Genomic DNA, 14467 nt, shown 5'->3' with positions numbered 1-14467 from the left:
GCAGTGTTATTTTTGTTAATTTAAATTTTATTATACATTTAGAAAAGGGCATGCCAAGGATCAAAACTAAAGGGGTACTCCATGGTCCTTCAGGTTGTGACAGCACGGAAAAGGCTAATGAAACCGGAATTTTGAAAAAATTATATATAATTATAGCTGTATTGGTTATTACAATTAATTGCTTCAGAAAAATTATTTTTTATTAAATTAATAATTTTTTCCCTTCAATGATGGGGGTAGCTGTCCCTCCTCTGTCCCTCACTAGGTACGATTATTGATTTAGATAATTTAGAATCAGGAAGGGCAAAACAAATTCCATTTCGTTTATAAAGGAAATCGGTCAGCACCTGACATTTTAAATATGCAAATCAGAAACCTGTCCAAGATCTGCAGGCTTTCTCTAAGTTTCAATCACTGAATTCAGTAAGCAGTCTTATAGTTGTGAAACTGCTATTTATGGTGCAACCTGGATCTGAACTCTTAGTTTATGCCATAGTTGATCTATAAACCAATGTATAGAATATGATTCTAAAATTTGAGGAAATTAAGAAGAAACTAAATTTGGCCCCACTAATTTAATTATTGATAGTTGCATCATTTAAATTAAATTATAATGTTTGTTATGCTAGGTATTACAAATCTGAATAACCACCATGTTCAAACCATTCAATAACCACCATGTTCAAACCATTCATTAACCACCATGTTCAAACCATTCAATAACCACCATGTTCAAACCATTCAAACAAACAAAGTTAACAAGGATTATAGTAATTTTTTCATATGGTAAATATTATTTTATCATAAACAATTTAAAAAGCAAGTAATATTAATTCCAAATATCATCAATATTAGTTTCCTTATTGATCCATTTTTTTTTTTAATTGGGTTCTTACCGCCCGTTACAGACTAATTTTATCCACCATAATGTAGTTAATCAGCTGATGCTGTCAAGAAACTTATTTTCTTCATGATTTCTCAACAGAAACTTATTAAAATGAACTATTTCTTAAGAAAACAGAAGACTGCCATTTACCAGGCCAAACCAACAATGCCTATAGTAGTATCAAACTAAAGAGCAGAATTAATGTAAATAATAAACAAAATTATAAAGACTGGCATTTCAAAAACAAAATCACTTCAATAAATAAACTACAAAATATTCAAATATAAAAATAATTGCTTAATACATACCTATTAATACATCTGTTCTGGTAGTTTAAACCTATTATAGGATTAAATCAATATCCATATTATGTATTAATTTAATGCATTCATGGATGTAAAGCTTTTCATATGTGCACATGCATACAAATAAAAAAGATGACTGTTAAGTAATTCAATAGCCAAAATAATTATTTCAGATGCTTATATAGTAACAAAACCGAAAAACAAAAGTATATTTTATTATTTTCAATATTTTTGGAGGCATTGCAAGTTTTTGTTTATTTTTTTCTACATTAACACTAATATGTTAACATGTTTGAATAAATTAATTCAATCTTCCCCCTCATTAAATCTAATATCTAAGGGAGCCAAAACGTTTTTTCACTCTTCCACTAAGTTTTATTGAAATTTTGTTATAATTAGGTATTCCCATGTCCCAGTTCAACAGTGTAAGATCTAAAAAAAATATATGGTTATTTTGAGATATGCATGTAATCTTAGCAATAAGGGTAAGATACAGTTCAAAACTAATGTAATATCATGAGATTTTTTTTTACTTAGATTTGTGGAGATATGTTTTACTATGATTCAGTTTTTTACTGTATACTATTGCTAAGATTACAGGCATATCTCAAAATAAACATTTTTTGAGATGTTACACTATTGATCTCAGACAATGAATAATATATATAAATATATAATTTTAATTGATAAATTGTAGAAAGGTTTTCGATGAAATTTATCCCTAGTTTTCCTAGAATTTCCACTTATATAACAAAAATTGGATACTTCTTTGATTAGGATTTAAAAAATTTAAATTTAGAAGGTACTGCAATATTTGGTTTGACTAACTGTCATTTGCAAGCCTTTTCTGCAATTCATATATTAGATCCAATTATTATTTTAATGCACCCAATAATAATTCAAATACAATAAATTTTACTATTTTTACTTCTATTTCTAATTACAACATTGGTCCTTTTTGGCTAAATAATAACTCACAAGTCTATGAAATATACAAATGTTTAATTATTATTATTATTATTACATTAACAATTACCTTCATATGAAAGTCTCTCTATTTCTGCCAGACATAAAAAACATTTAAAACTAATGAATTTTTGAGACTTAATATCTTTGATTGGTACCAACTACTGAATAAATAAAAAATCATTTGACTTTATGGTGAAACATATTCTAATAGCTTTTTTTTTTTTTTTATAAAACTGTATAATTTCAAATATAGATTTTTTATTTATATGAATTTTATAATTAAAGAAATTATTTAATAAATATTTGAACGAAAAATCAATTTTGGTATGAGTTTAATAAATCACATATCCAATGTCTATTTTATAAACGGGACAACTGAAAATTGCTCTGAGCGCCAGTTTTTAAAAAGGTGAGGGAATTTGAAGAGTGAAAAAAAGTTTAAATAAAGGAAAAAATATTTTTTTTAACGTACGATAATGATTTGATATTTAAAAATAAATTTAAAATCCTATATTTTATACAGATAGGCGTGTAGTTCTACCTTGCTAATTGATAATTCACTACATTTATAGATTTCCAAATGCTGTTAAAAATAAATAACTTTTATTCTAGGTTTTAGTTTTTGAAAACCACACTATAAAACGATCTAATATGTTTGTCGGAATGATAAACCATAATTTTATGTGGTTGATACAAATGCGTAATACTGCGTAAGCATAACATTCAGGCAACTTAGGTGATCCTTCGTGGCATCACAGGTCGGGGGGGGGGTGTCGTTAAATTTGAATTGAAAAAATAAATATATCAGACTAAATAAGCATTATTTGTTGAGACTAAATAAAAACGCAGACACTAAAATAATGTTAGTCTGGTGGTGATTCAGTTCGTAACCGTAATCCTTACCGATCTTCAAATTTCTGTTCTAATTCCAGTTTCTTCGCTTTTCTTTTTCTTATTTCATTTTGGTATGTTTACCTCTACAATTAAAATTTAATCTGGTGATAAATAATTAGTGATAAGTATTTTCGATGAGCAGCATCTCGAATCAGGCAAAAAAAAGGTTATGAACAGGATGGAGGCTGTCCTAATCATCTGTTGAGGGTATCTTACTATACAAATACATCTATTTTTTTTCTCTAAATTTAATGCGTTATTTTGGATTTTATTTGAGACATTAATAAATATTATTTTGTAATGCAGGACATAATATTAAAACCATTCTGCTCAGAAATCCTATTATCCTCCTCCCTGATACAACTGAAAATAGACTCATGTATTGTGTTCTTAGTTTATATAGCAAAGGGATTAGTTGTTTTCCCTTGCTTCCTAGTTTGGAAGCCCTCAAAAATTGAATGAAAAATGTTACTCTCCCCAAAAAATATTCATATGATGAAACTTGGGCCTAATGTACACCTTGGTACTCCTGGCTCTCATTGGTGTTTTAAGCAGACATTTTTAAAAATAAGATAACCCATAAACAGCCTTGTATATATAATTATTTTTAAGTTAGTTTATACAATCTACACCAATATAATACTAACCGTTACTGAATGTAAAATAAAAAGAACATTTTATATTGTTAAATGAATAACAATAAAAAAGATGATTTCTGATGATTGAGAAAACTTTTTGACTATTTAAAAGTTGGTAAATATGTACAATGGGAGACTAGTTGAAATATAATCTCCATTAACATAAAGATTGAAAAAGCTATGTATCCTACACATCCTATGCTTAGCCTAACATTAAAAAATATATATTTATATATATTTTTTACAGCTTGCCATACTTAAAGGTCACTGCCTGCTTGAGTCAAAGAATGGGAAACTTAAAGCTGATATCTTTTAAGATTTCATTTACATCCAGGGTAGGTTGCCTTTCAAAGACTTGACAACCTCTCTCTTACCAAGTTAATTGTGCCTGGTCACTGCCTATGATACTTACCTATTCTTAAGCTTTGCACCGTTGCAGATGGAAGTTACTTAACTATTACTGCATTAGCCGTCCAGATTTAAGTATTAATGAGGTTTCACAAAAATTTTAAGTAGTTATATTGACTGACTTATTCATTAGCTAGTTTAGGAATATCACGAAAAAATATTTTTATTTTTCAGCCTGTTTAATTTTCAATAAATAGTGTTTTATTTAATTATTTCTTAACTAAAATGGAATCATTTTATGAATTCATAAGTATCAAAACTCTAATTAGACTTTCCATTAAAAATTTTTATAAATTTTTAAAAACCCCTCTTCTCTTCACAAATATATTAAGATGCACATTATGCATTGTAAGAGATGAAATCCTACCCTAGTTACGTATACTAAAACAAAAATAAATAAATCAGGAATTATTAAACTAATAATTTGTTGGAAGTTTATTTAACCTGTATTATAATAAACACCATATTGAAACCTATTCTAACCTTGGTAGGGGGACCGAGGGAATACCACAGAAATGCACCTCTACAATCACGAGGCAGTCACTTAAGTCCCTCGGCTACAAATGCTCCATTTTCACCCACTGCTACAGCACGTCATCGACAGATAAAAACCAATAGGGGACCTACGCCATTTATATGTATTGATAAAATGATTTTATATTCATTAATTAACAATACTAACCTCGTTTGCCCCTCCAGAGATTCAGAATGGTTTTAGAAATACAAATTATTTTAACATCTAAGCTAAATGTCTCTTAATTTCAGCCCGTTTTTCCCCACTATTTTTAAAGGACTTCCAGCACACAATAAAGGGCTTCTGGTGTATAACACAGAATGGGCTCCTGAAATTGGAACCAATAGTCCTAAGTGGATGTTTAATTATACAATTAAAAAAATTACAGAGTTATAAGGAAAAAAGGTTACTATAGCTTGAATATGGATACTTTCTTTTTCATTTTTTAATATAAATCAGTCTCAATACTGAAGAGTTAAATTATATCACAATACATTTTATATTGTACAGTAAATAATCACTATAGAGCGAGTATGGCACAGATTGAACCATCTAATCTTATCTGATATAAAAGCTGAAATTAAAGAAAGACAAATGAACTGACTTTAAAAATGTTAATTCTTACAGCATAAACTAATTATTTTTTAAAAATAAAATTCAACTTAACTTTGAAAAGTCAACAGGGAAATCACAAAATATCCCTACTCATTTCAATCAATAAAATACTTTGTTGATTAAATCAAAGTAAAATGGAAACACTAAAAGTATTCATGTATACAATGGAAACAAATTTACTGCCTAAATAAAAATAGTATAATTTTTCCCAGTGATGGAAAATACCTAATGATAATTTGGTGTACTGCCATGAGAGATTAAATACCAACTCTTTTTGCTAGTACCAAACTTGCTAACAGCCTTGTGTTAAGACACAAGAAATCAACTAATCCAAAACATACAACTGATGTGTAATTAAATTAGTTGAAAAAGTTTCTCGATACATGAATACTACAGCATAAGATAAGATTAATGTATAAAAAAATATTTCATTCTAAGTTTTCTTTAAATCAAATATTTCTATTAACAAAGGTTCTACATGAGAAGGATCAACATTAAGGAAAACTCTAACATGTTCTTCATTTAAACGCCTCAATTCACAAATTTTTTCCATTAAATTTGCATAAATTTCATGGGCTTCACTAAGCCTGTACAAGCTTTCAAGGTATCTTCTTAGGACCTCATAGTATCTTTCCTAAAACAAAAACAAAAATGTCAGTACCATCATTCCAAATAATAATTAACATTAAATATTTTTTTAATTTAAAATTAATACAAAATTGGTCAATTTCATAACATTTAATCCAGTAATCCTTTTTTTTTTCGTTTAGTCTTTAACTACAAACATACACCAAAGTTTCTGGCAGGACCAAGGAGAGAAAGTAAAGTTTTGGTTTCATGGAAAAAAAGTCAACCAACGAATGCGGATTCGAACCAGAGCTGATGAATAATCAAAGTTGCTAAGGTGAAGTCTTAACACACTCAGATACCACCATATAATTTATAATAATCAACAAAATCACTAAAGTATGATAAAACTTACCAAATCAAAATATGGATGTGTTCAGTATTTCCATTCAACATAATTAGATTCCTAAATCAACACGATGCAAGATTTATTTTAATCTGGATTTTACAATTATCAACAGGCTCAAACCTAAAATTAATATAAAAATGAATACCCAAGTCTGCCTAACATAAAACATTTATGAAACTGCTTTATTTGTCTTGTCTTCTGACACCTAGAAGTGCCTCTTTCATCAGATACTTAAGAAGGTTCTATCCTCCAGTATTTCATGGTACTCTACTGCTTAACCAACTTACATAATCCCACCATCCATCTCAGAACTTTTGTTCAAATCTACTATTCATTCCTGCCATTACAGTTTTCACCCATCAGAATTTACATATTGCAATTTGTATTTCAACAGAAAACTCCTAATTCCCATAACTGAAGATCAGAAGATTAATAACCTACCAAAAAAGGAAAAGTAGAATGAGCTGGTTTCACCTGACAGCATAGACATTTAGCCACCTAATTTTGACATAACATGGCCAATTAGCATAACATTTAACTTATCCAATTAATTTTAGATAAGTTTAAAAAAATAAAGGATCTGATTCAGACAGCGTCCTAACAGAATTTCTGAAGGAAGGAGGTGCACAACTAATACAAGAAATTACTAAACTCACAGAACAAATTTGGATCTAAGAAACAACAACACAAGAATGGAGTGGGTATATCATTTTATCAATTTTTAAACAGAAGGGCTAATCAACTCAATTCAATAGCTACAGAGGAATCAGTCTACTAAATGAGGGTTTATAAGTTGCTCTAATTACATTATATGACTCCCTGATCCCACACATGAAATCAGAATTCGGAGAATAACTAGGTGAATTCACAGTCAATCAGTCCACCATTGGCAAAATATTCTTGCTTAGGCAGATGAGAGAAAAATAAATGAGTTTGATAATATTGGTTACATAAAAAGTAAAATGTAAATAGCACTAAACAAATATAAATCTCAAATCACCTGAGTAGCACTAATCAAATCTCTGCACGTGAGATGGGTCCTAGTAGGGTCAAAAAGAGCGACTGCTGTAAGGAGGCATATTACCCGGAGGTCACGAGATGCACGTGGATCAAAACCCCTAAGCCAAGCCTCGTGTGCCTCGTAAAGGTTACCTCTTGCTTCTTTTAAGACTTCAACCTTAATCCTTGAAAGCTCTTCAACTGAATGAGGAATCTAATAAATAACAAACAAAATCAAAGTGGTGCAAGCATAGAAGATGAAGCATGCTCATCGATTAATGTTAAAACTCTTAATTGTTATAATATTTTTTTAATAAATTATTAATAATAAATTAAATTTAGCTTTGTATTATTTTAAAATAAATTCCTTACTAAGCCTGGTTTAAATTTTTAAGTTTATGTTTAAAAGTTTAAAAATGGGTTAAATAGGATCCTCAGTAGTCTAGAATATTTTATTATCCGACTACATGTTGGTCCCTTATTAGCCTAACTATCAAGATTGGACTGCACATTAATAAAAGAAAAAATGTATAACACTAAACATTGTTTCACTCAATCAGTATGATTCCAAACATCAAAAAAATAGCTTTATTATTTAATATAATTTATTTCTTATATTTTCTGTTTTATCTGCACTAAACTGTTTTGTGGTATGTTGTTCTACTACAGTAATATCACATCTAACTATGTCTGTCAAGTACTTTGGTTAGTATTGCTCCATAACTTCTTTTTTCTTTTTTTCTCCTCTAAAAATTGCATTTTATGGAAATTACACTTCTAAAATTATATTTCAAGATAAAGTAGTAGATGAAAACTGATTAAACTGATACTATACCCATTTTAAACCAATTTCCAACTTTCCTCTAAACTGGGAGCATATTGGACCAGTTGTTTTCGAAATAAAGGTGTGCCTAAGAAAATATAATTATGGATATGTAAGGAAATATAATGAATGAAATCTGATAAAATTGATTTGGGATCAATTACATATTCCAGAAACATTCATAAAAATTAGATAAACAGTTTGATAGAATATGTCATAACACAAATTTTACTATAGATCAACAGATAGACACATAACTAACTTTGTTCCTTTATGTCTAAAACATAAAATTCGAGTGGAAATGTTTGATTTGAGGACATAAACTTGTTTCATTTCTTGAATTAATAAAAAGCTTCTCTATTTTTAGCAGTGAGGAAGCAAAAACAGATAACACTTTTATTTAATAATATAAGTTCTTTTTGCAAAGCATTCATTATTACTTGTATCTGATTATACTAACTGTATTATCTTATGCTTGTTCAATTGTTAAAAAAATCGGCTACTGAGAAATTTGCTATACAGAAAAACTGACCATAATATTTATGATATACTGAAAATAATATACCTTCCAAGTATTTTTATCTGGATCAAAGGATACAACACTTCTGAGCAACATCATTTGGGTACATCCTTGCTTTAACAGTGACAACTGATCACACTGTGGAAGTGCTCTGAATCCCCATAAACGTTTACACATTTTTATAAGTCGTCTAATAGCTATAGAGGTTAGATTAATCACATCTATAAGGCTTTCAGAACCGCAACTCTGTAAATAGAAAATATGTAGGTAAATTATTAAAATCTGTCAAGTATGTATCATATTAGGATTATTCTTTGTTTAGAATAAAGGCCAATGGAAAGATCTTAAGGAAAATAAACCACTAATGATAGATCTTTATTTATTTTATAGATTTTAGTAAGCTATAAAATTCAATTTGTAATTTCAGAGAAAATTTTATTTGTAGATGATTTTTAATTTGTTTTTTTTTATTATGTTAAATAATAACTGAAAATGATATATAAAATACTAACATATAATAAGTTAGTACCTTAAATTCTTCACCATACAAGTTATTAATTTCTTGATCAACTGGAGCTTCTAAGGCTTTGGTTGCAGCTACCAAATCATTAAGAAGGATTTTGTCATCAGAAGATAAAGGGGTACATCTAACCTCATCATTTCTGCAAAATAAACATTCATTTAGTGGTTATGATCTATGAATATAAATGCGGTCAAATAAATATTAAATATTAATAAAAATATTAAGCAATAATAAGTAGCTTATGAAAAGAGTCAATGTTTTATTTGACTTAATGAATAAAACATAGAGATAAGAAATACTAAACGATAGAAACTAGAAAATGATAAAGATGGTGCAACCAATGGGAAAACACAAAAAAGTTTTCTAAAGATTGTAGTTTAGTTAAGATCAAAGCTAAACTATACTGGGCTGTTCGAAACAAAATGGCAGAAATGCCTCCTTTGGCGTAGGAAAAAGAAAAAAAAAGTTTAGTTAAGATATAAAATTACAGCACCAGAGGCTAGAATTACACCTTTTTTTATCCAAAGTGGTCAGTAACACCAAATATATGTTCAATTGAATAATTCTAAATAAAAATAGAATACTAAGCCTAAATCTTACTCAAGTATGAATGTATTTTTACAAAAAAAAAAAATCAATAAATATTGGCCCAGAATTTGAAATAATTTTAAATATAACTAAATTAATAAGATTAATTTGACTTACTGCAAATTAGAGGGAGGCTGAGATGAAAGAAGGCATGAACAAGAACAAGGAGGAAAATCAGTTTGTACACAAATGTCCACAGTTCCTTTAGTGACTGTTGATGATACTTGCTATAAATAAAAAATTCACTAATTATTTATATAAAAATAAATGTATATATATGTGGGTTTGATATTAATATAAAAGCAATAAAAATATGTCCAAGAGAGGTGGTAACCTAAACATAAGGTTCAGCATATAATTATCTTTTCATTAACTTGAGAAATCGCCCCGAATGGACATACAAACCAAAGGTTTGTTTACAGCCTTTGAAAAGAAAATGTCAAAGAGCGATTTTCGTAAAATTTATTTTTAAACTGGAGTCAGTGGTAATTAACGAGCGCACAGTGCAGTTTCTTAAAAAGAGATTTTTCCATTGATATTTAGAGTTGGAATAGAAGGAAGGTCGAGGGCATCATTCTGCGGTTGAAAACAATCAACTGAAGTCTAGAAGTAGACCCAACTAAAACCACGCAAGGAATGGTGGAAGAATTCAACATGAACCAATCCATTATCGTACACCACCTGAAGGACATTGGTAAAATAAATACTCTCCAAGTAGATCCCACACGAGTTAAAAAAAGTACTTCTTCATAACCGTTGCAAGTGAAATCTGTTTGAAGTCCTTTAATACCAACACTAATCACCTCACCTCTCTCTTCCCGAATGAGTTCCACTTTTTCAAGCACCAAAGCAACGTTTTATAGTAAGAGAAAAAACTTTTAAAACCAAGGTGATATTGAAAATGTGTCTTGGCGATGGAATAAATAAGCTTGTTTTACATTAGCAAAAGTGTATTGATTTTGATTAAAAAATTTCAATAAATATTTAAAAAAGAAAAAAACAAAACATTATTTCTGCATCAACCCCATAGCATTTCACACCTACAGATACACCATTATCTTCATCCCTGATGTTATTATTCATAGTCAAGTAGGGACATCACTCACTCAATCCAAGTAAACCACTTGTAAAATGTTTTTTAATAAAATAAAAATTTAACATTATTACTTATATTAATTTTATTGTTTTAAATTTATACAAACAGATAATTTGATTTAAATCGGTTTGTTGCACTTAACATCTTCAAACCAACTATAAAAGATAAGATAAGAGTCCTCTTCCTTTTCTATTTATTTACCCTTTTTTTTTTAATCTCACAGAAATTGAATCATTTTTCTAATCTTAATAGAATGAGTTAAGAGGCCTAAACTTCAGTATAGCCTCATTTTCATTGTTAAATTATAATTATAATTATAAACGATAGTTTCCAACTAACACTTATTCAAACCCAAATTAATCCTTCAACAAACATAGAAAATACATATCACACAACTGTTAGGAATATTAATAAGAAGTAACTAAGTACTATAAATGGTACCCAATTGTAAAACAACTTAACAATCATAATATTAAGTATGTCTCCTCTAACATATCAAAAACTAAACCTGTTTAAGGTTACAGTAGCACTATCTTCCACTAATGATAGTGGAATTAAACACTATCCCAAGAAATTTGCATTACTTACTTTCAAAAATAAATTACGATTGTATAAAAATAATTGAAAAAAAAATAAATCAACAAATAAAATAAGGAATTTTTATCTTTAAAGAATAAATTATTATTGTTTCATGCCTGTTCTTGCTGTGGAAATCTGTTCAACTTCTTCCTTCTCTTCTTCTCTTTATCTTCCTCGCTCATTATCAGCTCCCTTTTCATACCAACAGAAAAACATTTATCAAGGCGACACCTTTGACAAAATCTTCTGGTAACTGATGTAATTTGACATGATTCTTTGAATGGACAACGAAGTTCCTAAAAATAAAAGACTTTATGTTAACTTACAAATATGTGTGTGTGTATATATACAGACATTACTAATAACTGCCATCCATATACTCTACCTACTGTTATTCTTGCCTCTCTTATCATCTACTGTCAATCCAATTTTCCAAAAATTGTTCATAGATTTAAATTGTAAAGATTCAATTTGTATAACTACTTTTGGTTCATGGCTTCTGAGCCAACATTTGATAGTATCTTCTATTCTTAAGGAACAAGTTCTACCTTTAAATAGTTTACATCATATTTCATTTTTTTTTTTTGTTTAATAATTATTAAAACTATAAATTTTATGCTGTTAGTCAACAGGAAATTCAAAATTATCAATTCAAAATATTATTTTACACAAAATTCATTGTAAAATATTGGTTAATTCAAATTAAATCTTTAAATAATGAATGAAAATTATAGAATTTGATTTAGTTTATATTGATCTTGAATAAAATCTAATTTATGACACAACAAGTTTAGAAAGTATTATGAATTTTTTCTGTTACCAAAAATTCTGAAGAGTACGATAATCAAGCAACATATTCATTTCAAATCTATAGAGCCAAATTTCCTTAAAATCCTTAATTTAATTTTTTTTATAGGTTGATGAGAGGGGTATGTGTTGAGATAACAGCAGTACAAATAAAAAAAAAATTCCAGAAAAACTTATCATTACCTTTTCTTTCAAAGCATTTCTTCTAAAAAATGCTTTACATGACTCACAAGTAATAGCATTGAAATTATAACCCAGAGCCTGATCACCGCACACAGAACAAATTTTGCTATCTCGTTTTGCCTCAATTTCCTCTGCATTCATTTTCATTGTAGAAATCTAGTTCTAAAATTAAAAATTGACTTATGTAGACATTATGAGCAGACAGAAATGGTTAACAAGTTACATCAAAACATTTCAATTAAAGCCTCCTTTAAAACTGATAAGAATATTGATAAGGTTATCAAATGTAATCTTGACCTTTTACTTCTTCAAATTAGCTTAAAATTCACTTCTAAACCATTAAGTATTCCCAAACACCCGCAAGATCTAGTATTATATTTTATATTAAATACAAATCAAATTATGTACAAGATATTTAATAACTGAACCTCAGTGAAGTTTTCACATTAATAAAAGTCTCTAAAAGAAAATTATACATTTAGACTGATATAATTAAAAACGTGCTACTTTAATTAACAAACAGTATGAATCATTAAATAGAGTAAACAAAACTAATCATAACATAGTTTTAATTGAAAAACAATCTTAATAATAATACATCATAAGCCAACAGAACTGTGGTTAAGAAAACATAAGGTAACTTACTATTTCCCGAGGGAACATTTCAGGGACAGAACACGTCGGATAAATATACGGATCATAAATATGAATGAAATTGCCTTGTAGCCACGGTTCCAGAGCCATTCAAAACGTCAAGTGACATCCATTACTGTCAACTGGTCAGCTGGCTTCAGGGCGGGAATTTCGAAAAGGTGTATCTCAAGGTTGAATACTCGGACCATAAAAATCAAAAACAAATACCATATAAACTTTATAGCCATTACGTCAAGTTTCGTAACTCAGCTATCAGAGTACTAATGAAGCAAATTAAAACATGTGTGTATTAGAAATAGTAGCGGACCTAGACCTTGTGAGACCCAAGGCAATAAAATATTGTGGGGCCCAGGGTGATGCACTGTTCCAGGGATATCGGAGGGTTTGGGCCCCCTTAAACTATAAATTCCCCTATAATATATAAGCCATTGGTTTAATGTTTATATCGTGCGGGGCCCCTTGGGGCGTGGGGCGCGGAGGCCAGAGTGGGGTCGTGTTGCCCTCTTCCTAGATCCGCTCTTGTCAACAGACTCTTTAGTCAAAGACCCCAAGAGTAGGAACAAGTTATTTTCATTACTTAAATAAAAAACTATGTATAGTTAAGAATCAAAATTGATGACTTTCCCAACCATGGTAAGGGGGAATAAAAAATGGCGGCTGTTTCAGGAGTTCTTTCAAGTTGAGAAACAATTGAGCGTTCTTTTCTGTTTTGCAAAATCAGTATTTAGTGAATTTATTTTGACAAATATCATGTACGAATGTACTGTAATGTTGTTTATAACGATAATCTTCGTAGAAACGTTAGTTTCTATTATATTCACCAAAATTAATTCACAAAATATTGGCTTAGAAAAACTGTTGTTTTTTTTTTAAAACTATTTCGAGAACTATTAGACCTCATATTTTAGAAAACCTCATACTTTAAATAATGTGATAGCAAGTTTGTTTTAAGGATACAAAGGTCCGAATTGAAAATGAGAGAAAATTTTTGATTTTCCTCGAATAAAATAAACTTGAGAGGCGTGCACCTAAAATGTTTCAACTCTTACTTTTTAATAACATTTACTATATCCCTTTACATAGACTACGTAAAAATTGAACCTTTCTCCAACAGTAAATAAGTGTCAATACAGATACAGTTTTTCTTTACACCATTCTTTCCAATGGCAATATTTTGTGAATTAATTTTGACGAATATCATTGAAACTGATGCTCCTACAAAGAAATACGTAATCGACTACATATATTGTAGTACTTTCAAGTAAACAGCTCTAAATAGACTCACATTTTAGCAAATTTAATCTTTTTTAAATCATGTCCTATTGGTTTTTTTTTTAATGTTTTAGGCAGTTTTTAAGATATGGAGCCCCAAATGAAAAATTATTTTTTCAAATGTTTTGAAACAGCTGCCATTTTTTACTACCCCATACTACGGTTGACAGAGTTATTAATTTTGACTAGAAACTATAATTTTTATTAAAGTAATAAAA

At 29.0% G+C, this 14467-nt stretch overlaps 1 protein-coding gene across 2 annotated transcripts; it reads right to left on the bottom strand.

Moving 5' to 3' along the window:
* Nucleotides 1–5035: 5035 nt before the first annotated feature.
* Nucleotides 5036–13124, bottom strand: Hr96 (Nuclear hormone receptor HR96). Of its 2 annotated transcripts, XM_014438487.3 has the most exons (8): nucleotides 12969–13124; nucleotides 12324–12485; nucleotides 11450–11629; nucleotides 9776–9885; nucleotides 9077–9209; nucleotides 8593–8793; nucleotides 7206–7418; nucleotides 5036–5863 (listed from the first exon to the last, which is right to left on the bottom strand). In XM_014438487.3, exons 2-8 carry the CDS (start codon nucleotides 12468–12470, stop codon nucleotides 5663–5665), a joined length of 1185 nt encoding a protein of 394 aa, XP_014293973.1. In that variant the 5' UTR covers nucleotides 12471–12485; nucleotides 12969–13124; the 3' UTR covers nucleotides 5036–5662. The 2 variants fall into 2 exon arrangements, with proteins under 2 accessions (XP_014293973.1, XP_014293974.1); XM_014438488.2 differs by lacking the exon at nucleotides 12969–13124 and having other exon boundaries at nucleotides 12324–12693.
* Nucleotides 13125–14467: the final 1343 nt, after the last annotated feature.

Source organism: Halyomorpha halys, unplaced genomic scaffold, assembly GCF_000696795.3.
Source record: "Halyomorpha halys isolate HHAL.00 unplaced genomic scaffold, Hhal_1.1 Scaffold58.1, whole genome shotgun sequence".
In the NCBI taxonomy this organism is placed as follows: domain Eukaryota; kingdom Metazoa; phylum Arthropoda; class Insecta; order Hemiptera; family Pentatomidae; genus Halyomorpha; species Halyomorpha halys.
This window is presented reverse-complemented; position numbering and strand designations above follow the sequence as displayed.